At 33.6% G+C, this 26,516-nt stretch overlaps 2 protein-coding genes and 1 pseudogene across 2 annotated transcripts; 2 read left to right on the forward strand and 1 right to left on the reverse strand.

The window, feature by feature from the left end:
* Positions 1 to 1,681: 1,681 nt before the first annotated feature.
* Positions 1,682 to 2,853, reverse strand: LOC140183291 (uncharacterized). The gene is made up of 3 exons (XM_072231332.1): positions 2,583 to 2,853; positions 1,967 to 2,469; positions 1,682 to 1,894 (listed from the first exon to the last, which is right to left on the reverse strand). Exons 1-3 carry the CDS (start codon positions 2,851 to 2,853, stop codon positions 1,682 to 1,684), a joined length of 987 nt encoding a protein of 328 aa, XP_072087433.1.
* A 3,471-nt stretch (positions 2,854 to 6,324) lies between these two features.
* LOC112786593 (probable pectinesterase 29) lies at positions 6,325 to 11,013 on the forward strand (annotated as a pseudogene).
* Positions 11,014 to 16,152: 5,139 nt separating this feature from the next.
* Positions 16,153 to 17,305, forward strand: LOC140183292 (serine/threonine-protein phosphatase 7 long form homolog). The gene is made up of 4 exons (XM_072231333.1): positions 16,153 to 16,500; positions 16,619 to 16,797; positions 16,892 to 16,973; positions 17,060 to 17,305. Exons 1-4 carry the CDS (start codon positions 16,153 to 16,155, stop codon positions 17,303 to 17,305), a joined length of 855 nt encoding a protein of 284 aa, XP_072087434.1.
* The last annotated feature ends 9,211 nt before the right edge of the window (positions 17,306 to 26,516 follow it).

A 26,516-nucleotide genomic window follows, 5' to 3' on the forward strand; every position in this document is an offset into this window, starting at 1 on the left:
TTGGGGGTTTCAGGAGTGCTGCACAGTTACAAAAAATTAATCACGACGTAAAAGAAACTAATCAGGAACAATATACACCCAAACTGTTAGCTAATATACACCCAAACTCCAAACAAATATACACTCAATACTATTTCTTACGTTTCTGTAGTCCCTTCAATCTGTAGCATAGGGGTTGGTTCAAAATCTGTTTCAGCGGTTGTTTGGGATGCCGGCACAAAAACCTGAATCGGGACTCTAAACAAGAAGAAAAATGAAAGGTTAACAACGCCTTTGAAAATAATAAGGTTATAAGGTTGAAATATTATTGGAAAACTCACATTGCTAGCGCTTCGGACGGTGTCTGCTCCCTCACAACCATCATATTCGAATCAGATGGACTCAACCTAAAATACACCCAAATAAATTCAAGAAATACACCCCAACAATTCAAAAAGAAGACAGGCTTTGTTTTTTTGAGAACTTACATAATTGCAGTTTTTGCTTTTTTTTCCTGCCTTTTTTTTCTTGAATAAAATAATAAAGGGCTTTTTTTTCTAAAAAGAATATATACAGAATTAGAAGTAGAAGGGTAATAGGAAGAACAAAAGTAACGGTTATTTGAAAGAGAAATTACATGCTTTGTGACGGCTGGTTTACACTACTCTGTTCTGTGTGTCCTTGAGAGGAAGGACCATCACTTCCCAAGTTCACAGCAGGTATTCTAAAACAGATTTCATGTTATTCATACAAAATAATATTCCAACTTATTAAACAACATACACCCAAATGAATGCACAAGATACACCCAATACAACAAAGTTAATATTCCAACTTATTAGACAACATACACCCAACTTGATCCACTCAATACACCCAAATGGTACCACAAGACACACCCAATTCATGATAACAAGATTTTATTAAATAATAAAGCTTCTTACGTTTCAGACGACACATAGCGACCTTCTGTCGATCGCAGGTCAGGTTGGTTCTCGCTGCGAAACAAGAAACAATTATTAGCATACAAAACACAACAAAATATGAAATAGACAGCCCATCAAGACATACCCCTCTGCAGCAGATTTATCAACATTTTGCCCTAGCCATTCATCCAGTTCGTCACTTGATATTTCGTATGTCTCACTACATTCATAAAAGAAGATGTTAACAAAAATAATTACGACGATAGACGGTAATATAGCTTACGAGGTACTGTACCCGTCAAAGTATTGGTCTTCTTTAGGAGGTGAATCCTCCACGAGAACTTTTTTCTTTTTTGGTTGTGTTCTGGGTGGAAAAAAAAGAGTACCAATCAGAAATAAAAAATTAATTTTATCACAGAATATTATGCAAAGAAGTGCTTACTTTTTTGGTGTTGTTTTTGTTTTTTTCTTCTCCTTCTCCTTCTCTGCAGGTGATGATTCTTCACTCCTATAAGTTAATAACAGACACTTCAGTTAATACACGAGATCTTTATAATGAAGCCAAAAGAAAGGAGTAATAATTTCAGGACATTACTCATCACTTTGTTCATATTCAGATTCTGAATCAGAATCTGGCTCCTCTTGCCTCTGCTTTCTTTTTCTGGAGTCCATTCTGGAAGGCAAACAGTGATTATTTAGAACATACTAAAAATACACCCAAGGTGATCAACAAGATACACCCAACTTGAAAAAGAAATTACACCCAAGTATGGTACTTACTTTTCCCCCTTTCTTGCTGAATCCTCCGAGTCTTGTTGAGTCTCAGACTCAGAGGTAGAAGTGTCACTGTCAGTAGCTGTTTCTGTCTCCGAAGACGATGTTGGACTCGCCTTCCTTTTTTTTGTTTTTTTGATTTCTTGTTTTTTTTCTTTTTTTTCTTTTTCTTTCATTTTTTGTCTTGCTCTTGTCTCCGCCATCTTCACAATCCCCTGAAACATGAGATATTTTAGCTAGCAGCATTCATGTAAATAAAATACAAGCAACATATTATGTTTACTTACCAAAGTTTCTTCTTTTTCTGCAGTCATTCTTTCCACCAACTTCTCCTTAGTCCAGTTGGCAATCCAAGGCTTTGGTGGTCTTTCGGCCCTCTTCTTGCCTTTGTTTTCAGAAAGATGAAAGTATATTATCATGAGGGCAAAGAGGCAGCCATCAATTGCCTTCTTCTTCTTCTCCTGGTAGTCTGTGATGCCTTTGATCAAGAAGGTCAAAACATGCGCCCCCCAGTTTCTCTCTGATATGCCGTCCATCTTAAAAATTGGGGCGAGGTGCACGGGCGATATTTTGTTTATCGTCGTTGGCAAAAGGAACGCCATCTGTATGTAGAGGATGAATATCCTCTTGAACATCAGGCGTTCCTCTTCGCTGCCAACGCCTATTTCCATCATTTCATCGGTAAGACTTTTGAGGGTCTTACCCTGGAATCTTCTATAAATTATTTTGTCATCATCAGAAAGTTGCTTATAAAGTTGCTTATACTCAACTTTCTCAGGAAACAGATTTCCTACAAAAAAGGAAACAACAAAGTATCAAAATCGGTTCAAAAACACCCAAGTATCAACCTTAAATATACCCAAGCATGAACTTAATATACACCTATAATTTTGAGCTAGTTACCTGTTGCATTGATGCCAAGCGCATCACCTATTGTCTTTGGTGTTATTTGGAAAGAACCATATCCTGTCTTCAGTCTGTTCTCCCCAAGTTTGAAGTTGTTTGCCAGTTCCCTTAAGAGTTGGTGATCCACCCTTAGAGGTGGGACGTGCATCAACCCACCAAATCCGAGATCCCTGACAATTGCCTTCTTCTCCTCAGCCATGTTTCTGAACTTATCACTCAGTAGATGTGTGGCACACTTAAGGTCTTTCGTTTGGTTTCTTGCTGCCATTTTGTCTGAAACAAAAAATACACACAAATATACTCCCATTAGTAACAGTAAGATACACCCATTGATACCAGTGAGATACACCCATTGAAATTATTCAGATACATTCATATATATCAGTCAGATATCAGTCAAACATGTTTCAATATCAAGCAACATTACAAGGTCTAATAACAGTAAGATACACCCATATGTAAGAATCCGATACACTCATTGTTAACAGGGAGATACACCCATAGATATTATTCAGATAAATCCATATATATCAGTCAGTTATCACTCAAACATGCTTCAATATCAAATTAATTGAGATATCAGTAAGATACACGCATATATGAGTCAGATACACCCATTGATAAGAGTAAGATACACCCATATGTAAGAATCAGATACACCCATTGATAACAGTGAGATAGATATTATTCAGATACATTCATATATATCAGTGAGATATCACTCAAACATGCATCAATATCAAGTCACATTACAAGTTCAAACAGTATACAACCCCCAATCTACGGAATAAAGCCCCGAAAATCAACAACAGTAGCAAGAGAACTTAGAACAAGAATGTAGAACGACGTAGAACTTAGAAGAATGACGTAGAACTTAGAACAGTGTGACAAAGAAGCAAGAATAATAGCACAGTAAACCCTAGAAGAACGACGTAGAAGAAAACTAAAATATACAGTAATCTTGATGAACTTACGTTGAGTGTTGTTGCTTCGTTTTCTCTTCAGATTCTTCACGGAGAGTTTGATGTTGTTTTGATGGAGGTTTCGAACAACGATTTGGATATTTTGAACTTTGATTTTTGCTCGAAAATGGGAGGGTTTCCTTGGTTTCGAAGCGTTTTGAGAAGTGGAAGAAGTGGAGGAAGTGGAAGAGTTTTCCATACGTAACGGTTGTAGTGTTGAGCACGTGATTTTGACGCGCCATGTTATGCTTCCTTATGCGCGTGTCTTCGATTTGGGCTGGGCCAACTTGGATGCTTGGATATTTGTATGTGTAGCAGGCCCGATATATTTATATTTACTAAGAGCAAAGATCTTTGTTATTACTCAACATTTGACTTACATGGATGCAATTCAAAGACATCTCTGCATTCGATTGGGACAACTCTAAGAAGAGTCAAAAAACGAAGAAAAAAGATAGCAATTGTTAAAGATTGAAATCTCAACAATCCTTAGGTAGCTAAATAATTTGGATTAATCAAATAATTTACTTATTTATTAGCTTAAATAAATATTAAGAGTTCGAATGTCATTTTATTTATATTATAATTTATTAAATATTGACTAACAACAAATTGTTAAATAAAATTTTGATTCATAACTGATTATATCAAATTAAATAATATTATTGTAAAAAAAATAACACCATAACTAGTGGAGACTCGCCAAAAAATGATGTATAATATCTAGAATATATTATATGATGTATAATATCTAGAATCTATTATATATGTAGGGATAGAATGTAGGATCTAAATCCTCAATTGTATCTAAAATGGAAAGAAGAGGAGATGAGTCATACAGCCAAATAAGAATAGGATATCATAATCTAACTTTTAGATATTTCTTTCTATTAACTTAAAAAATAATTCATATTTTGAGCATAGTTTTTATAATTCAATGGATGGAAGATAGAATAGAAAGAAAGGAACATGGAGACACGATAGGAGAGTACAATTACATCATAATAATGCACAATTATGTTATATATACTTGTAGTTTATTTTGTTTTGGTTGCTCTAGATTTTATTAAAGTTTAATTTGGTAAAATTTTTACTTTTCGAAAACAATTTATCAAAAACCCGTTAGTTATAATAACTATATTATGTATATATTAAAAATTAACTATTAAATTAGTTATTCATATATATGTTAAAATACGAAATATTTATTAAAAATGAGTTAAATAATATATATATATATATATATATATATATATATATAGTAGATAATTTACTAGCTGATTAAGTAATTATTAATATACACGATAGCATTTTTGTTTAATTTTAAGGAAAACTTCAAGTAATAATTGAAAGAAAATTGAATTGATTCGGATCTATTATTGTAAAATAAAAAAGTTGAGTAAAATTTGTATATCCAGAAATTTGAAAATTATTAGACAACATTAAGTCATTAACAGATGTTATAAAAAAAGAAGTGAAAGTAGTTAATACTTATTGAAAAAGTATAGGGGGCAATATTTTTGTTGAAATTTGGCCGACACTTAATCATCAAAAGAAAAATGATTAATCTTATATCATTAGATGTCATCTCACACTATAAAAAATATTAATAATGACTAATTGATAACTAAACATCACAAATTCTGCTGACCCCTATCACTCATATTTATTTTATAAAAAGCAACCGCTGCAAATGGTTATAACTAAATTTATTATGAAGAGTTAAATAATTTATTATATTTAATTATTAAATTATTTAATAATTTACAATATTATTTTTACATAAAATTATTTTAAAAATGTGTGTGGTTCAAATATTATTATATTACTAAGATTTTATTCTTATAAAAATCAAATATATTAAAAAAAAAAGTAAAAATTAAAATGATGGTTTTTTAATTTTTTAGAATCAAACTTATTTAAGAATAATTTTTTTAATTTTGAATCAAATATAAAAATATAATATTTCTATCTTAAAATTTTTAAAAATTATTTATAATTTTCCTAACCACGCTAACAGAATATCTCCCTTGATATAAAATAATGTCACTACTAGCTTGTAAGCGGTGCAAGCAACATATATATTTCCAAATATTGTTTTGACTATAGAATAGAATATCTTAGTTTCACACGTTCGGTTACATATACATTATCAATGAGGAGAATAATGTAGGGTTCTTGCATTGTATCATTTATATATCTTTATTTCATGCCCATATTTTCACGCACCGATAATTAATTAATTGAATATTTGTCATATTGCAATGACTTCAAAACTTGCATTGCATTTTAGATTTGTTATATTATATCATCATCATATGAATTTACACATTCATGCAAAAATTAGGAATTTGACCATTACTTGTGATAACACGGAAATATAGAGAAATTAATAATGAGGAAATGGACAAGGTTTTTTTGAGTGATCATTTTGAAACTCTTCATTTCAAGATAAGAATGAATTAAATCAAACTATAATAATCTAATAATAATAATCCTCCATGAAGCAAATTAAAGAAATTGATTGCCTATATATAGAGAGAGAATTGTGATCCACTTTATTTTCATCATCATCAATATTTACGTTTTTATTAATCAAGAATTATACTGTATACCAAAATCAACCACGAAAGTTAGTCATCAATATAAAATATATGTTAGAATATAAATATACATTAAAAATAAATTAAACTACACATGTATTTATACACAAATACATTAATGGCTGATTTTAGTATACAAATAGTATTTTTGATTAATCAATGATAGTTGCAAAAATGGGTTGCAAGGCTTTTCTAATTCTAGCTATGTTAATGGCCACCATCTTTGTGGCATCTACCGATGAAGTAGCACCAGGAGACTTAGATGAGAAATTTGAACAAAATGATGGTTTAAAAATTATTATTATTATTATTATTATTATTATTATTATTATTATTACTATTATTATTATTATTTGGTGCTCTTGAGAGAGCTTGAGATGAAGAGCGTGGCCTTTAACTTGATGCTTGTGACAAGGGGTCAAAGTGGTGTTCGTAATAATAATAATATTATTATTATTATAGATTGAATGTTTAGGATTTATAATTTAAGATTTATGGTTAAGGATTGATGCATTTTAGATTTGGAGTTAGAGTTTAGGGTATGTTTTTGAAAATTTAAGATTTTAGGTAAAGTTTAGGGATTAGAGTTTGTAATTTAGTTTGATTTTATTAAAATATTTTTATTTTTATTTTAATAATTTTATTAAAAACATAAAAATAATGAAAAATATAATTTTATTATTTTATTATTTTTACGTTATTTTACAAATTTGAAAATAAAAATATTTAAAAAAAATTTTTTTTGGTGAAAATTTTACCACGTAGGTTAGGATTTATTAAAGTTGATGTTAGTTTGTAATTTTTTAAATTAACAAATAAGCTTCAAATTTAAAATTTGAAATTATTAATATATTGTGAAATTACAAAATTTGAAATAAAAAATGTAGTAGAACTAATTTTAAAATTTGAAATTAAAAAATTTAAAATTTAAAATTTTTTAAATTTGAAATTATTTCTAACGTAGAAAAGTTAAGTTTAAATAAATAATTTTATTAATAATAATTTTTTAATTAAATAATTTAACTGTAAAAGAAACACACAATAATTTAACATTATAAACATCATATTCTCAAAACACACTATACCCACATTCAAAACATGGTTTTTTTTTTTGGTTTCCCACGGTATCCCCCAACCCGGCACGTCAAGGACTAATCCGTCGCGATACTGAGCTCCATTTAAGGGTTTGTCGCTGGCCAATGGGTTGCTGCATGCACAAAGTGGGATTCGAACCATGGTTTAATTGCAAAATTAAATGTATTGTCCGTTTAAAAATGAAAAAAAAAATACCTTCCATAGCTTAAACCCAGCCCATTTCTTTCCAAAAATTGATTTGTTTTAGACAAAAAAATCCAAATAACTAATCATCATATTATATGCAAAACTAACGCTAATTAATTAAGCATAACTTGGCCCACATTTCATGTCAATTCTAGAATACTACAGCACTTGTCGGACCAAGTAGGGACCAATGTAAACACGTATTTTCTTCTTCTGCTTCCACCACATTTCAGTAGGTGAGGAAAAAAATTTGTTTCTGCACAGTAGCATTACCCTAAATAAATATGTCATAAAAAAAAGTTTGTAAACTTGTGTAATTTAATAATTAAAATTGTGACCCGTTTGACCATATTTGTTGGTAAGATAAAATATAATGATAATATAATTTTTGGATTGAAAATTAAATGTTAATTTTTCTTACGAAACTAAACACCATTTCTTAAAAATTAATTGTCAATAACAATAAAAAATTTTATCAAAGTAAGAGTTTGTAAAGTAATAAATAAATTTGTCTCTATATGAAAGCATCAAATTCTAGCAAGTTAAAAAATACGATTATAATTAGCTACTAAAATTAATTATTAGTATAAAATATATATTAAAATATAAATATATATTAATAATTAATTTTAATAATTAATTTTAATATACAAATAATATTTTTGTAAAAAATATTCATAAAAGACAAGCAAATTTAGTAATCGCATTTTTATAATAAGATTTAAATAATAATTAAATATAAGTTTGTGTCCTCTGTGTATTTTTGTACCAATGACAACAACTAACCAAAAACATAGTTTAAGAGGTACAGTAATACTAATTCATGTATGTGCACGTTGAACTAAAAAATATTGTAAGTTTTTTTTTTCTGTTTATATTATACTATAATTATATTCTAATGTATTTATTTAAATTTTATTTATTATTTTATTATAAAACATATTTTTTGTTAAATTACGGTCGAACTAGTTGAATTAATAAACTAATAAATTAATAGTTAAAGCGGTTTGATGATTGATTCGGTTTTTAGAAACTTGCTAAAAACAAAAAAAAAATTGACTAAAGTAACAAATACTTCTTTTTTTAAGTTAAAAAATTATGGTTAACATATAAGGTTATTATTATTTTTCGAAATTATTAAGTCTATATTTGAGTTTGTTTTGTTTTCAAAATTTGTTAAAAGATTTAATTTAATTCTGATTTGTTTGATAGTATTTTTTAAATTTTAAATTTAAATCAAATATGATCTAATCTAATGAAATTAAATTTGATTTTTAAATTTGATTTTAAATTTGATTTTAAATTAGTTATTATATCTTTATAATTTTAATAAAAATGTTTCTAATATGAAAAACATGTTAAATTGAAAAATCAAAGGTTCCCTCCAAAATCCACCCAGAGAAAGTTGTGTCCATAAATATTAAATACACGATCATCACTTCATTCCTTAATTCCACTGTCAAATATATTGTTGTCACCTCTTCCTCTTGCGTGTAGTGTTATTTTTTCTGCTTCTTATATCTATATACAAAAAACTTCAATTTGATCCCAACTATTAACACAGGTGTTGAATTCACTGAAGATGTTGCTATTTCTTGTTCGTTGGTGGATTTATGTGTTTGTGCTGTTAAATTCAGGAGCTGTTAATAGTCAAAATTACCGAACTGTTAGAGACAAAATCCTTCCATTCAACAAAGTTGTTGTCGATTCTTTGGGACATGGCAACTTCTCTACAATTCAATCTGCCATTGATTCTGTCCCTTCCAACAATAAGTATTGGATTTTAATCAATGTCACTGCTGGTATTTACAGGTAATAAATTCAATATTCTTTTGCTCTACAAAAAAATAGTAACTTTTTTTTGTCAAGAATAGATGTTGTAGCTTGCCTTGCATCCTGGAAAAACTGTCCAACAGAATAGTCTGATAAATAATAATTAGTTTTACCTATAGAAAAAATATGAGATGAACTAATATGCAGTACCTTCAGATGAACTAACAGGAGCTGTTAATGTTAAAGCAGTTAAAATTCTTGAGATGGGTTGAATTTTTTGCAAGCAATGTATTCCATGCCTTGTCTAAGACACACCCATCATAATATTTACACATGACCACCACATCCAAACTATTCATATTTGTATTATTAGTCATTGAACTTCACATTTTGGTTACCAATTATTATAGTTGGGTGGAAAAAGAAAAGTTCATGTCGCCCATTCTGTTTTATGTGAAAATAACTTACGTGTAATTTTCATATAATATTTTTATGTAAATAGAGATGTTTTCAGATCAAATATTATTTACTATTATTTTGAGTTGTGGCATGTAACTCTTTTATTTAATTTGACTTGAGAAATTTAGTGTTACAGGGAGAAAGTGACGATTCCAATTGATAAACCATACATAATATTGAAGGGAAGTGGAAAGATGAGAACGTGGGTTGAATGGGATGACCATAATACAACAGCTCAGAGCCCCACGTTCCAATCCGATGCTGATAATAGCTGCAATGATAAGTGGGAACAAGTCTTATTTTTATAGAGTTGGATTTTTCGGATTGCAAGATACTTTGTGGGATAATTATGGAAAACATTACTATAAATTTTGTACTATTGAAGGTGCTGTTGATTTTATTTTCGGTGCTGGCCAGTCATTATTTGAGGTAATTAAATTTCATTCAAATATAAAATGTGCATGCTATCGTATTTATTATTATTATTGTTAAAATAACATTTTTTTAGTAGTAAGAACATCTTTAATACTTACTTTTATTTTAAGTCTTATAAATGCTACATAAATATTTATAGAATTATATATCATAAAAATTGATTTGAGATTTAATGTGAAATTTATATAAAAAATATATATATGAATCTAATTTTAATAATACTTTTTAAATAATGTTAAAATTATTTAGCCATGGTAACATAAAAATAGATTGAATGAGAATTGATGATTAATTAAATGTATTATTATGTTGGTAATGGCAGAGGTGTAGCATAAATGTGATTGGAAGGGCATTAGGAAAATGGTTTGTAGGATATATAACAGCACAAGCAAGAGAAAATCCAAAAGATTCAAATGGATTTGTGTTCAAGAATTGCAATGTCTCTGGAAATGGTTCTACCTTTTTGGGAAGACCTTGGAGACCTTATGCTAAAGTTCTTTTCTACAATACAAGTATGGCCAACATTATTCAACCCGCTGGTTGGGACCTATGGGATTCCTCTCAACATGAGTAAGACTCTATCACTATGCTAATCATTTTATTAACAATATTATTAATTCATGTTAAATACAAAGCAAAAATATCAATGTGACTTAGTTCATAATATTTTAAAAATTATAGTTATGTATTAAATATTATGTAAATACATGATTTTGATTTGACCATCATATAAAATATTATTTTTTTGTAGGAATAACATTATGTTTGCAGAGTATGGCAATTTTGGACCAGGTTCTAATACCTCCAAACGAGTAAATTGGACTACAACGTTGGATTTAAAGACGGTTGATATGATGACAAATATAAGTTTCATAGACTCTGAAGGATGGGTTCATCAATACCAACAGTTTTAGAAAAAACAACATTATCAATAGTTGTAACATTATCAATAGTTGTAACAGTCTAATAACTATGTTTTGGGTACGCTTACGAAACGTTTCCTAATATAAGCACCTTATAACCTTAATGAATTTTTCCTTTTCATAAACGTTAATTGATATGTGGATCAGATGATACGCGGGTAGGACAACTTTAATCTTAAAAAAACTGTAATCTATATTAAGAGCTAAGTGGTAGTTTTTATGCAAAAAACTATGAAAGAATACTCAATGTTATTATAAAGCATGTTTCTATACCAAGTGTAGAAAATTTTCCCATGTGAAGCAATATGTTCCAAATTTTTCAGCTTCCTTTTTTTATGTACTTGAAACACTTCCAAAATTCACAATAGTTACACCATTATTATAATTAATTCACCAACTGAATAAGAAAAAATACTTGATAATCTTATTAGGAATCATTAATGTTTAATATAAAAATATGTTTAACCTACTTTTGAGATTTAAACATTTTTCAAGATAAGACAAAATCTGCACAAATATATTAAATCAAAATTGATAATATTCTCAGTTTCTATTCCAAATAAATTATTGTGCTAGCTAGAGAAAAAAAAACCTTACAGATGAAATCTTATTTTTTTGTACAAATGCTATTAAAACTTCAGTATAATTTGTAACCCAAACACCGTTATTTGTCAAAATTGTTGTAGTTTAATATTTTTTAATTAAAAATTGAGCCAAAGTTGTTATTATTTAACATTATTTTTAAACTATCATTTATTTTTTTAAATAAAATTTAAGATAATCTAAAACGTTAAATAAATTAAATACTTAATTACTATGTATTATCATTAATATTAATTAATAATATTATGATGTTGAACAATGAATACATACTTGTGAATAAATAATTTATTTATATTACATTAATTTCTTTAGCACAGTATATTATTTTTTTTTTCTTAAAAAAGGTTAAGGTTGTCTAAATTTTTCAAATGATAATAAATATAACTCTTTATATTGTTAATGATCCAGACCACAAATGATACCCTAGTGGGCATGATCTTCCTGGGAATAAGTTTATACATGGAAGCAAAGAGTTATGAATCAAGAAAAACACAAACAACAGCGATAGTGATGCTTAATGCAAAAAAAATTAGAGCTTACAAATCAGTGGAGGAGATGCTTCAAACTAATTCAGACACTTCATGGGGGAATCGATTTCATTCCCTTCAACTTCCAATACCCAAATTAAGCGATGCCAATACATCCAATCCACTTGACTTTGTTTTGGAGGCCCACAAAATCATTATTGGGCTCAGAAATTCTTTGGTCCATCCTTCTAGCGGTTTGATTTTGGGAATGCTGGACAAAATTAAAGGCACAGAGGTTTATTGTAGCTCAACATTTCTTGTCCCAAAAAAAAAGAAGTTTTTATTTTGAGTAAATCTCAAATCTGTAAAGCAATTTGGGTTAATCGAGTAATTAATTTATTTGTCTACTTAATTAAGTGTCGAAGTTCAGTTCGAATTCCACTTTATAAATATAGCAACTTATTAACCAATGATAGATCCTTAAATAGATTAGTCATAAACCTGCCAGATTGAGAGATACAATGGCAAAAAGAATAAAAAACTCCTTAAATCAGTTTAGTAGTGCTTCTAAAGTTTTTTTTTTTACCTTTAATTATTCGTTTTTACTATTATTAACTTTTTACTTTTTTAATCCCTTCTCCTTAAATTTGGTGTAAAGTTTATATTTTCGAGAAATAAAAGAATATTAAAAAAAAAGTCTGTCATAAGAAAAAATATTTTATAATAATATTTTTATTGACTAAATGTATATATTTTAAAATATTTATTTATACATGCCAAAAATTTGAAAGATAAAGACTATATAAAAGCAAAAAAAATAAGAAACTAAAGCTAAAGCATATTTTATGGTTTAAGTGATTCGTGGAAGGTATGAAAAATATTAAATATTAAAGTAATGTTTGGAGTACATTTTATTTATTTATTTAAGCAATTTACCTTTCAAATTACATGTATGATTTTTAATAATAAAATTTTATATATAGCTCAGGAATTAAAAAACAGAATTCAAAGGACAAATTGTCCAAAATATTGTATTACGTATCAGATTATATTTATATATAGTTCAGTAATAAAAAACGACATTAAAGGGCAAACTGCAAAAAAAAAATATAGTATCAAATGATGTATAGCTTAAAAATGAAAAATAGAATCAAAGAGTAAATGGTCAAAAATACAGTATCAGACAGTAATATAGTATTAGATAGTATCGAATAAGATAAAGATTACGTTAGAATGTAAACTATATATTCTTATCTAACATAAGGCTAAATTCATACAAATCAGAGAAATTAGATTGTCTGTCTTGTTTGTTATATATATTTCTTACTCTTTCTTATATATTGCCTATAAATACAGAAGTAGTTAGGTCACTTTCCCTTTTTTTTTTTTTTATTGTACTCCATCTACAAGTTTTCTGTTGTGGGTTTATCTGTGAGTTAGAAAAAATAATAAATTCCATAATTTTTCTTGTTGTAATTCTGTTTATGCCTATTTTCATTCTCATTTCCTGTGAAGTTTTGCTAGATGAATCTGTTAACTATTGGCCCGTTAAGTTTTTACTAATATATCAAATTTTTAGTTTTCTTGAATTATTAAATTATGAAATTTTTTTATAAAATTTTATTTTATTTTTCAAACAAAATTTCCTTTTAATTTCTAATAGTTCAGATCATTAATTAAAAATTACACCGATGTGCATAATAAACATGTTAATAAACTATATAAACATGATTTCAGTATATTATTTATGATTTATTTTTTTGGTTTTTAGGTGATGAATTGCACCTATATCAGTTGATAATTAATTGTATCTAACAAAAAATTTTAGATTTTTATTTTGAAAAATTTTTAAAAAATAAGAAGAGCTCACTTTCTTCCTCTCTTAACCTTTACGTTTGCTCTCTTAACTTTTATTTATATAATTTACGGTTCAAATTATATGTATGATTTTTAATAAAAAAAAGCTTTAAATATAACTCAAAAATAAAAGATAAAATTAAAAGATAAACCGTCAAAAATATAGTATCAAATTATATGCATCTCAAAAATAAAAGATGAAATTAAAGATAAACGACCGAAAATATAGTATCAGATAAGATTATAAGAATGAATTAGAATGTAAATTATATATTCATATCTAAGATAAAATTAAATTAAATTCATACAAATTAAAAAAATTGGATGGTCTGTCTAACTGTCTTAGTTATTATATATATATATATATATATATATATTCCTTGCTCTTCCTGGTATATTGCCTATAAATAGAGAAGAGTATACCACACTCTTTTCATTTTAATAAATATATTTATTTACAAGTTTTCTGTTCTTAGTTTATCTGTGAATTAAGAAAATAAATTCTAGAGTTTTCTTTGTTCCAGTTCTATTTATGGTTATTTTTATTCGCATTTTTTTTTAAATTTCACTCTATCAAGACATGAAGGAGAAATTAGACGGTACAATAATATATATAATTCAATATATAAAATATGTTAACCATCCGCTAACATATTATTGTAAACACTTCTTTGATTTTTTACTAATATTATGGGAATCTTAGTTAATATCTAGTTTAATCAATTTTTTGTTAGTTTTCTTGAATTATTAAATTATGAAAACAAATTCTAGTTTTATTTTATTTTTCAAATAAAATTCTCTTTTAATTTATAATAGTTTAGATCATTAATTAAAAATTACACTGATATCTACAATAAACATGTTAATAAATTATATAAACATGACTTCCAGAAATTATTTTCTTTATGAAAATTACGGTGGTGTATTGGCCAAATATTGAAAATATAGGTATATTTTTCAGTGCTGGAATTCAGTTTAAACACGGTGGGAGGCATGTTGACAGTGTCTCAAAAGTGTGTCAGACAATGAAAACACTCATGTGGACGTGGTGAAGTGGATTGGAGAGACGTGTGGTAGAGCCCTACCTACACCAGGGGCGTGCCTTTGAATCTTGCCAGTCCAGCAGAGTCTTCGCTCCTTTCCAAGGCGCATGGAGCAACACGGAGGGGGCATGTTGAAGGTGGTCTGCATACAGGAGACAGCCCCCACTCCGATAATCAGCAATGTTCAAAGCTCCTCTATAAATTGAGCTCCTGAACTATTTCTCATGCATGAATGCTTCATATGTTCATTGTGAGAGGAGAAGTTGAGAGAGTGAAGATAAATATTTTTTGTGTTGTTAAATACTTCACAAGTTGATCGTGATAGAAGTAGTTGAGAGGTTGAAGAAGAGTGTTAGAGTTAGAGTTGTTTGAAAAAAAATTTATATAAAAAAAATTATTAATTTGTAGTGTTTAAAAATGGTACGTAATTATTCAATACCTGAAGAACATATCATCAATTATTTGGATCATCCAGTTTATGTAAGTTCATAAAATTTATTATTTTATGTATTTAAATTAATTTTTTTTATTATGTTGTTGTTAGTAATAATATATGAAAATATAATATTATTATTTTAGTGCCATTTTTTTAATACTATTTACGAATTATATTTTAGTTATCTAATATTATAATTATATATGTTTTGTTTTATATAAATGTAAATATTATTTAAATTTTTTTTCGAATATAAATATTATGAAAAGAAAATAATTTCTGGTTATATATGTTCGTCTATTTTTAATATAAATATTATTATTATATTAGTTTTTAATATATTTTCAAAAATAAATATTATTTGTATTAATTATATTTATGTATAATGTTTAAATAAGTAAATTTTTTTAAAAGTCTCTCTTTCAGTTGCTAAATTTTTATTGGACAGGCGATAAAAAAATGAAACTAAAAATAATAATTTTGAAAGGCACTCACTAATTTTTTAAAAGACGCACCCAGTGCTCTTAATGGATGAATAGAAATAACAATATTTTATATTTATATAAATTATAATTATAAATATTTTTTAATATTTTTTATTTATTTAAACTAATATTTAGTGAATAAATATATTTTTGTTGAACCAGCCAAACAGGAATTTGATGGTTCGTAAACTGGATCCGCCGATGACGTGGAATCCGATGGTTGAAAATTATTTACGCTCAATGGGATTCTATCACGTTTCTAGAATTGGGTTGATAAGAGGATTTTACCCCTTATTAGCTGCTTTGGTAGAAAGGTGGAGGCCAGAAACTCATTCGTTTGTATTGCCGGTGGGTGAGGTTACTGTGACACTGGAAGATGTCGCTCATATATTTGGCTTACCCATTGATGGAGAGCCTGTGAGTGGATGGACAGATAGTAGTAGCGACTTCGTACAGAGTCAGAGCATCGCGATATTCGGTCACCAACCGGCTCTCAGTAGTTCTTCGAAATCTTATATTAAGTTGGGTTGTGTTCGGACTATCAGAGACGCAGAGCCATTGGATACCAAGGAGTCTATTAAAAGATATGTCAGATGCCAGATATTTTGTTTGTTGGGTTCAACCCTATTCACGGATAAGTCGACCGCATATGCCATGCGAAGTATCTACCATTTCTTCACGATTTCGAGCGGATCCATACTTATAGTTGGGGTCAGCATGTCTCGCACATCTTTACAGAGTACTATGTCGTGCATCACGGTATGATACTAAGGAGATGGATGTCCCTCTTAATTTGTTGTTTGTTTGGGCATGGGAGCGACTGCCGTGTATTACGCCTGTACCCAGACAGTCCCTTCCACCAGCTGAGATGCCAGTTGCCATGAGGTAACAATTCCTATTTTAGTCATACATTATATTGAGAATGCATATTTGATTGACGTAATATGTTTTTTAATTTTTTCGATGAATCGTGTTTCAGGTGGAGTCATTCGTATCGGAGCAAAGCTTGGTTATCGAAGACCATAGAGGTATTTAGGAAGGAGATAGACAACATGGACGAGGTAAATATTTAAGGGTCATGTGATTATCGTATCTAAACACTAAAATTATCGTATCCAAACATTAATATTCTAATATTATCTGGCAGTTTGTGTGGCGGCCGTACGAAGGGTTGATCATACCCGATGAGTTACATGGACATCTTGAGGTATGTCACATCGTTGCTCCGTTATTGTCATTCGAGTGTGTCGAATGGCACCCTGCGAATCGAGTGATGTGCCAGTTTGGCTATGCACAGCCCCCGGCAGTAGCAAGAAAAATTCCACTAAGAGAGCATTGCATCACTCTTCGCGGAGTGCAGCTTTATGACTGGACAGTTTTACATGGGAGATAGATAGAGGAATGGAACAACCGCCGTAACACTCGGTTATGGGATCTACACCCCCTTCCGACTTGGGACTTTAGACCGTCGATAGAGCACCGGGATTGGTACGTGAGTTTGTACGTACATCTACTGAGATTGTCAGAGCACGTTCCTCAGCATCCACAGCCACATCCAGGACAAATATAGAGTAATTAAATCCAGCACGCTTGCATTCGTGAGTCTCGGCATTCTTCCACGTAAAAAGTTCGTTTAACCGATAATACGTTGCTCGGACGAGCGCCAACACAGGAAGGTTTCGGGCACTCTTCAAAACTAAATTAATGCACTCCACAAGGTTCGTCGTCATATGGCCCCATCGATGACCCTCATCAAATGCCAATACCCAGTGTCTAAGTCCAATGGCATCGCACCACCGGGCATATGCCTCGCCTCGCTCTTCCAACCTCTTGTAATTGATGTTGTACTCCTCCACTGTCCTTGAATACCATATGTTGACAACAAGTTTTTGCAAGTGCGGAACTTTGAATGCCCTTAAGAAGTTGCTACCGATGTGCCTTATACAAAACATCCACCATGCTCTCGGAGGTTGCCAATCACCACTGGAACGATTTACTGCTGCCCGGATTGACTCATGTCGATCTGAGATCATACCGACACTGTCTTTTCTAACAACATGCCTTCGTAGATTTCTTAGAAAGAAGTGTCACGCATCAGCTGTCTCGCCCTCCACCAGGGCAAAGACGATAGGCACAATGTTCTGGTTCCCATCTTGTGCAACAGCAACTAGAAGTGTACATTTGTATTTTTTGTACAGATGTGTGCCGTCAACTTGAACTAGAGGCTTGCAATGCTTGAACGCTCTAATGCATGGATTGAAACTCCAAAATACGCGGTGAAGTATTTTGACACCATCCGCCTCCTCAGTCCCATTGTACAGTGGTCGTGTTTCTATTTGGACTATTGAGGCAGGCATCTTCTGAGTCATGACCGAGAGCCACCATGGCAAAGCTTGATAAGAATCCTCCCAACCACCGAAAACTTTGGCTATGGACTTCTGCTTTGCCAACCAAGCCTTTCGGTAACTGATGGTGTAGTTAAACCTTGACTGGACTTCTGCAATTATAGATTTGACCTTGATAGACGGGTCACTCTCAACCAATGGCATTATAGCCTCCGCAACTGTGTCCGAGTCTAACTTGGAATGATCCTGTAAAATCGTTCCCATGGTGCATGTGTGCCTGCCGTTGTATCTCCGTATCTCCCAACAACCTTTTTTTGGTATCAAACTGGCTCGGATAAGCCAGTCACACCCACGCCCATACGTCTTGCATTTTGCATAGAACATCAATGGTTCGGACTCGTAAACATTGTAGTCGACTCCTCTAGAGATAGTGTAACTTCTGATTGCTGCAACGACAGACTTTCTAGAACTATACTCCATTCCTATCCTGAACTCTCCGTCCTCAGGATCAGCAACACCTATAAAAAGCAGAAATCATCATTCATTGATCCATCCGAAATATAAATTTACAAAAACATATTATTCACTCATCACGTACCTATATTTGCATATTCCAAAAATTCCGGTGCATTCATCGCGTCAAGATCCAAATTACGCATAAAAGGTGGGACGTTCATCGGTTGACTGACTGCGGGGTGAACCACCACATTCTCCACTTCTGCTTCGACTCCCACATCACCATCCTCGTCTTCATCGCCAGCTTCATAAGTGGCTTCGAAGTCCTCTTCGCTGTCACTGTTCATTCCTTTGTACACTGCATCTCTATCATCCTCTATATCTAAATCATTTTGAATTTCATCTGCCTCTACGTCTTCAAACTCAACATACAGCTCAATCTGTGGCTGTCGCAATTGAGTTTGCCGGTGAATCTGGAACATATTTTGCATACTCTCCTCATCAGTGATCGGCATGATATCAAACAGTATTAGACCACCAAAGACTATAACCGGATTTCGGTACAATATACTGCTCACTTTCCTCAATATACTGTTCTCCATACTTTGACAGAGACCGTTTTAAAGCTCCATAAACGACATGGTGCATGGAACCACAAACGAAAACGAATTCTGACACACAAACCTCACTCCCTCATGAGTATTTCGTATAATCTCACTATTGCGATATACTATCATGCATGTTTGCGGCACCCTCCATTACACTAGCAATACACTCAAAGAACACTCTTCCTCACAATGAAAATAGTTCCGGACTTTGCCTTATATAGATGAAGTACTCAGCACGCCCACCCCCATGTTGCGATCACCAACCAACCAGCCTTCGACACGTGTAGCACGCCCCCATGCTGGCTCAGCACGTCCCCCATGCGTTGTAGTCTCATACAATCAGACTTTGCCACGTGGCATTCACGCCCACCCATGTGCTGACTCAACACGCCCCCCATATGTTGTAGTAACACGTACCCCCACGTGTTGAAAGTATCTTCTGACATCACCAATCTACAAATACACATACTGCACCCATTTTAAACTCAAACACCAATTTTAATCCCATAATCAAATTATTTTGCCCATGAGCCTTCGACACGTGTAACACGCCCCCATGCTGGCTCAGCACGTCCCCCATGCGTTGTAGTCTCATACAATCAGACTTTGCCACGTGGCATTTACACCCACCCATGTGCTGACTCAGCACGCCCCCCATATGTTGTAGTAACACGTACCCCACGTGTTGAAAGTATCTTCTGACATCACCAATCTACAAATACACATACTGCACCCATTTTAAACTCAAACACCAATTTTAATCCCATAATCAAATTATTTTGTCCATGACTTCAGTATATTATTTATGATTCATTTATTTGTTTTTTAGGCGATGAGTCGCACCTGGGACAGTTGCTAATGAATATTCGTTGTCGTTATAGTTACTGTGGTTGAATATCTCATTTCAGCCATAGGTATTGGGTTAAATGAGGCCTTCATCATCATTATACTCAATATCATGATGATGATCATCAACAACTCTTTTGTCCTGATCTTGATGTCAATGAACCTTATAACTAATTAATAACATTAAGGTTTATATATGCTACAAGTGTTGCTGGGTTATGTTATTTATTAATAATTATGTACGTAATAGGAACAATAAAACTCAGCTTCAAGCCTTCAACGCATGCAGAATAATATAATAATATATGAATAAGTATAGGGAACTAATGGCCTAAACGTACAATATGTATAATGGAGGTTTAGGAAGTATTAGAGATATGACCATTAGTATTACATTGTCCTATCAGATTATGCTTTTGGGATGAGTGGTTTCACGATATGGTATTAGAGTTCTAGATCCGAAAAGTCAAGAGTTCGATTTTTGGTGAACCCAAAATCAAGAGTTTGATTCTTGGTGAATTCCAAAATCAGCTTAAGCTTTTAGGATGAGTAATTTTATGACATGAGATGTTTATTATCCCTGGTATATGGTTATTCTGGATAGTATGAGTAATATTTTATTTTTTTCATAGACCAAAAATTTAGCCCATTATACACATTGTACACTTAGACTATTAGCTCTCTAGCAGTACTTATAATATATTATTATAGAAGAATAGTATTGTAGAAGTGAAATTCTCTCATTGTACTTATTATTACTAAATGAATAATATAATAATATATTTAATTTCTTGTCTATTATGTTTTGGCTTAAATGAAATAAATGAGTTTGTAAATACTACTATTTGAGTACATCTCATCTGTCATAATATTATGTCAAATTTAAATTTAATGGGACACTAAATTCAAATTGGTGTATCTATATATATTTATATTTACTAAGGGCAAAGATCTTTGTTATTACTCAACATTTGACTTACATGGATACAATTCAAAGACATCTCTGCATTCAATTGGGATAACTCTTAAGAGGAGTTAAAAGATGAAGAAAAAAGATATGAATTGTTAAAGATTGAAATTTCAACCATCCTTAAGTCGCTAAATAATTTGGTAGTTAACTTATCGAATATCATTTTATTTATATTGTAATTCATTGGATATTGGCTAACAACAAATTATTAGAAACTTTGATTCATAACTGATTATATCGAATTAAATAATATTGTGAAAAAAAAACCATAACTAGTGGAGACTCACAAAAAAAAATGATGTATAATATCTAGAATCTATTATAGATGTAGGGATAAAATGTAGGATCTAAATCCTCAATTGTATCTAAAATGGAAAGAAAAGGAGATGAGTCATACAGCCAAATAAGAATAGGATATCATAATCTAACTTTTAGATATATTTCATTCCACTAACTTAAAAAATAATTCATATTTTGAGCATAGTTTTTATAATTCAATAGAAAGAAGATAGAATAGAAAGAAAGGAACATGGAGACAAGATAGGAGAGTACAATTACATCATAATAATGCACAATTATGTTATATACTTGTGTTTATTTTATTTTGGTTGCCTTAGATTTGATTAAAATTTGATTTGATAAAATTTTTACTTTTCGAGAATAATTTATCAAAAACCCGTTAGTTTCTAATTTGAAACTTTTTTATTATTATTAAAACAAAGTTCTACTATTCATGTTAGGGAAGGAGAGGTTGGAATTTAAAAGGTGTTCATATCCTGACCCAATGATAAGGCCCAGGTCCAAATAAAAGACCCAATCTGAAAGGTTGAGCCTCACATTGCGCCGACCTTCCTCCTATGAAGTCGGCTCTTACCACGACTTACCCTAAAGAAGTCGGGGACGGGAGTTAGCTGGCAGATAAACACTCGTTTAAATGAGTAACTGCCCCTAGAATTTCTCTAACCACTTCCAGGGATCATATCTTAACCTCCCTAAGATAAAGGGACGGTTACCACCCTAAAAAGGTGGCACTACTTCAACGGTGGTTATTGGTTCACCACTATAAATACACTGACACCCCTCAGGTATCACTAAGTTCCAATACATTCTAAACCTGCTTAACCTCATGCTAACTTAGGCATCGGAGTGTCTTTGCAGGTACCACCCCCCATTCACTCATACTCACAAGTCGGACGGAGGCCCACAAAGCGCAGACCAACTCGAAGGCTTCCTTCCTCAGACGATTGGGCCAACCTAGCAAGTCCAGCCCAACAATCTCCGGTTACCCATCGTAACATTGGCGCCGTTACTGGGGAACTCGAGAGATCAACCAGTGATGGCGGACAGATCCCCTGAAGAGGGTCATGTGGAGACAGATTCCAAACAAGAGAATCTGGATACCAGAAATAATGACGCAGACCTAGCCCTCCATCAGGGAACCAACGACCAGCATAGAGAGGGTACCTCTGGAGTCAAAAATCTGAAGGTGAATTCCTCAGAAGGGCGCGAATCGGAAAAAGATGGACCGTCCCATGCAACTGAACTTATGGGATTAGTTCATCTCCACCAAAGCCGCCTGGAACAACTGGAGCAGGAACGGGAGCGACAAAGGGAAACGGAAAAGAACCTAAGAGAGGAGATGGAATGACGAAAAGAGTTAGAAAGAAAACTCTTGAAGTTGAAATCCTCCCTCAAAAGTTGGAGCTCCTGCGACGATCGAGAGGAGTCGCCCCCAGGAGGGGAGGACCCCTTCAGCGAGGACATAATGAGGGCAAAAGTTCCGAGGAACTTCAAAAGCCCCGATATGGACCTCTACGACGGAATCACAGATCCGAAGCATCACTTAAGTAATTTCAAAAGTCGGATGTACCTGGCTGATGCTTTTGACGCCACGCGATGCAAAGCTTTCCCGACTATCCTGTCGAAAGCAGCGATGAAGTGGTTCGACAGCCTCCCCCTGAGGTCAGTCACCAGTTTTGAAGACCTCTCAAGGAAGTTCTTGATGAGGTTCTCTATTCAGAAGGACAAAGTAAAACATACGCCAAGCCTCCTGGGAATAAAGCATGAGGTCGGAGAATCCTTACGAACCTACATGGAAAGGTTCAACAAAGCATGTATAGAAATCCAAGACCTGCCCACCGAGGCAGTCATTATGGGGTTAGTCAATGGGCTTAGAGAAGGTCCCTTCTCACAGTCCATATCAAAAAGGCACCCCACCTCCTTAAGTGACGTATAGAAAAGAGCCGAAAAGTACATCAACATGGAGGAGAATGCTAGACTGAGAGATTCGAGTTGGCGACCTGGGCATCTTCCTTCAACAAAAGAGAGGGAGAGGGAGCCCAAGAAGAAGGAAGAACTCGGTCTCGATAGACCAAGGAAATATCACTCTTATACTCATCTAAAGGTTTCTATAGTGGATGTATACAGAGAGATTTGCAATACTGAAAGGTTGCCACCTCCCAGGCCCATTAAAAATAAAAAAGGGGGGAGTCGCAGCGACTACTGTGAGTACCACAAAATATATGGTCACTCGACAAATGACTGTTACGACCTTAAAAATGTGATAGAAAAGCTGGCTAGAGAAAGCCGGCTTGACAGATATCTCATGGAAAGGTCGGACGGTCATGGGAAGAGAAAGCGAGACGATGTGGATAGAAGAGACCCACCATCGCAGACTCCGGAGAGACATATCCATATGATCTCAGGAGGGTTTGCCGGAGGGGGACTCACCAAGTCCTCTCGCAAAAGGCACCTCAAGCGAGTTTATCAAATCGGAAGCGAGTCACCCGACCTTCCGACCGTATCATTCACAAAGGAGGATGGGCAAGGAGTAATCCCTGGACACGATGATCCAGTGGTAATAACCATGATCCTAGCAAATGCTCATCTCCACAGAACCCTAGTAGATCAAGGAAGCTCAGCGGACATCCTTTTCAAGCCCGCTTTTGACAAACTAGGGTTAGAGGAGAAAGAACTAAGAGCCTACCCCGACACCTTGTACGGACTAGGCGACACGCCAATAAGACCACTGGGATTTCTACCCCTCCATACCACTTTCGGAAAAGGGGAAAAATCCAAGACTCTGAGTGTAGACTTCATAGTCATCGACGTAGGGTCAGCATATAATGCTTTAATTGGCAGAGCTACCCTTAATCGACTCGGAGCGGTGGTGTCCACTCCCCACCTTTGCATGAAATTCCCGACCTCAGCGGGAATAGCAACGGTGAGGGAAGATCAGAAATTGACAAGGAAATGCTACAATGAAAGCCTGAACTTGAGGGGAAAAGGCAAAGAAGTTCACACCATAGAGCTCGGCGGTGCAAGGGCCAGAGAAGAGCTGCGACCACAGCCGGGAGGAAAAACCGAAGAAATACAGGTCGGCCAAGAGGAAGGAAAAAATACCAACATAGGAGCCAACCTAGGGGAAACCCTAAAACAAGGGTTGACTAAGCTCCTAAGAGACAATTCCGACCTCTTTGCCTGGAAGGCCTCCGACATACCCGGGATAGACCCCGATCTCATGTCCCACAAGCTCTCAGTATACCCAGGATCCCGACCTGTACAACAAAGAAGACGCAAGCTCGGCCCGGAACGAGCCCTAGTGGTAGAAGAACAAGTACGGGCACTCTTAGAAGCCGGTTTCATCAGAGAAGTCAAGTATCCAACATGGCTAGCCAATGTAGTACTAGTCAAAAAGCAAAATGGCAAATAGAGAATGTGTGTCGACTACACCGACTTAAATAAGCCATGTCCCAAGGACCCTTAACCACTCCCAAGTATTGATACCCTAGTAGACTCTAGCTCGGGATATCAATACTTGTCGTTCATGGATGCCTACTTGGGATATAACCAAATCCCGATGTATGAGCCAGACCAGGAGAAGACATCATTCATCACGCCCAGAGCTAATTTTTGCTACGTGGTCATGCCATTTGGATTGAAAAATGCAGGGGCCACATATCAGAGGCTGATGAATAAGGTGTTCGCTTCTCACCTTGGGAGCTTAATGGAAGTCGACGTCGACGACATGCTGGTAAAAACCAAGGATGAAGCCAACCTCTTGTCAGACCTCTCGCAAGTCTTCGACACCATAAGGTTACACGGAATGAGACTAAATCCCGCAAAGTGTGCCTTCGTGGTAGAAGTTGGAAAATTCCTGAGTTTCATGCTAACACAGAGAGGGATTGAAGCAAATCCCGATAAGTGTAAAGCTATCCTGGAAATGAAGAGCCCGACGTGCTTAAGAGAGGTTCAACAATTGAATGGCCAACTCGCAGCCTTCTCCAGGTTCTTGGCAGGATCAGCACTCAAATTCCTTCCACTGTTTTCCTTACTAAAAAAGGGATGCCAGTTTGAATGGACTCCAGAATGCGAAAGAGCATTCCAGGAGTTCAAAAGATTCTTGAGTCAACCACCAATCCTAACCCGACCTCTAGTCGGGGAAGATCTCGTCCTCTATTTGTTCGTAGCAGACAAAGTTGTTGCATCAGCTCTGATAAGGGAGGACGAGGCCGGGCAGCATCCAGTTTACTTCATCAGCAAAGTTCTACAGGGCCCCAAACTAAAGTATCACAAACTAGAGAAGTTTGCCTACTCCTTAGTAATAGCCTCGCGAAGGCTACGACCTTACTTTCAAGCTCATACAATGAGAGTCCGCACGAACCAACCCATGAAGCAAATCCTCCAAAAGACGGATGTTGCAGGGAGAATGGTTCAATGGGCAATAGAGCTCTCCGAGTTCGACTTGAAATATGAAACTCGAACAGCAATCAAAGCTCAATGCCTCACCGACTTCATAGCTGAGTACGCAGGAGACCAAGAGGAAAGGCCAACTGCATGGGAACTCTATGTAGATGGATCCTCAAACAAAACAGGAAGCGGGGCAGGCATAATACTAGTAGATGAAAGGGGAACTCAAATAGAGGTATCCCTCAAGTTTGAATTCTCAGCTTCAAATAATCAGGCAGAATATGAAGCCCTGATTGCTGGATTGAAGCTGACAGAAGAAGTCGGTGCAACAAAAGTGATGATATATAGCGACTCCCAAGTGGTGACCTCCCAGATAAATGGAGAGTATCAGGCAAAAGATCCAAATATGAAGAGATACTTGGAAAAAACTTTGGAGTACCTCGGGCGCTTTGCGGAAACCGAGGTTAAACACATAACTCGGGATCTCAATAGCAGAGCAGACGCCCTCTCCAAGTTAGCAAGTACCAAGCCAGGAGGGAATAATAGAAGCCTGATCCAGGAAACTCTCCAGGAATCTTCCGTGGTAAAGACAGAGGAAAAGCAAGTGGTCCTTGAGGTAACCGAATTAAACCTCGGATGGATGAACCCCTTGGTCGAATGCCTGAAATTCGACATCCTCCCCAAGGAGGA

Source organism: Arachis hypogaea, chromosome 20 (assembly GCF_003086295.3).
Source record: "Arachis hypogaea cultivar Tifrunner chromosome 20, arahy.Tifrunner.gnm2.J5K5, whole genome shotgun sequence".
Taxonomy (NCBI): Eukaryota; Viridiplantae; Streptophyta; class Magnoliopsida; order Fabales; family Fabaceae; genus Arachis; species Arachis hypogaea.

What these genes read in the sequence shown, in the direction of transcription:
- LOC140183291 (XM_072231332.1), bottom strand. Translation starts at nt 2,853, where the DNA reads ATGGCAGCAAGAAACCAAACGAAAGACCTTAAGTGTGCCACACATCTA. An exon ending in GCTTGGCATCAATGCAACAG is followed by an intron (nt 2,470 to 2,582) that starts GTAACTAGCTCA and finishes CCTTTTTTGTAG; the next exon opens with GAAATCTGTTTCCTGAGAAA. An exon ending in CAGAAAAAGAAGAAACTTTG is followed by an intron (nt 1,895 to 1,966) that starts GTAAGTAAACAT and finishes CTCATGTTTCAG; the next exon opens with GGGATTGTGAAGATGGCGGA.
- LOC140183292 (XM_072231333.1), top strand. Translation starts at nt 16,153, where the DNA reads ATGGGATTCTATCACGTTTCTAGAATTGGGTTGATAAGAGGATTTTAC. An exon ending in AGGAGTCTATTAAAAGATAT is followed by an intron (nt 16,501 to 16,618) that starts GTCAGATGCCAG and finishes CCATACTTATAG; the next exon opens with TTGGGGTCAGCATGTCTCGC. An exon ending in AGATAGACAACATGGACGAG is followed by an intron (nt 16,974 to 17,059) that starts GTAAATATTTAA and finishes ATTATCTGGCAG; the next exon opens with TTTGTGTGGCGGCCGTACGA.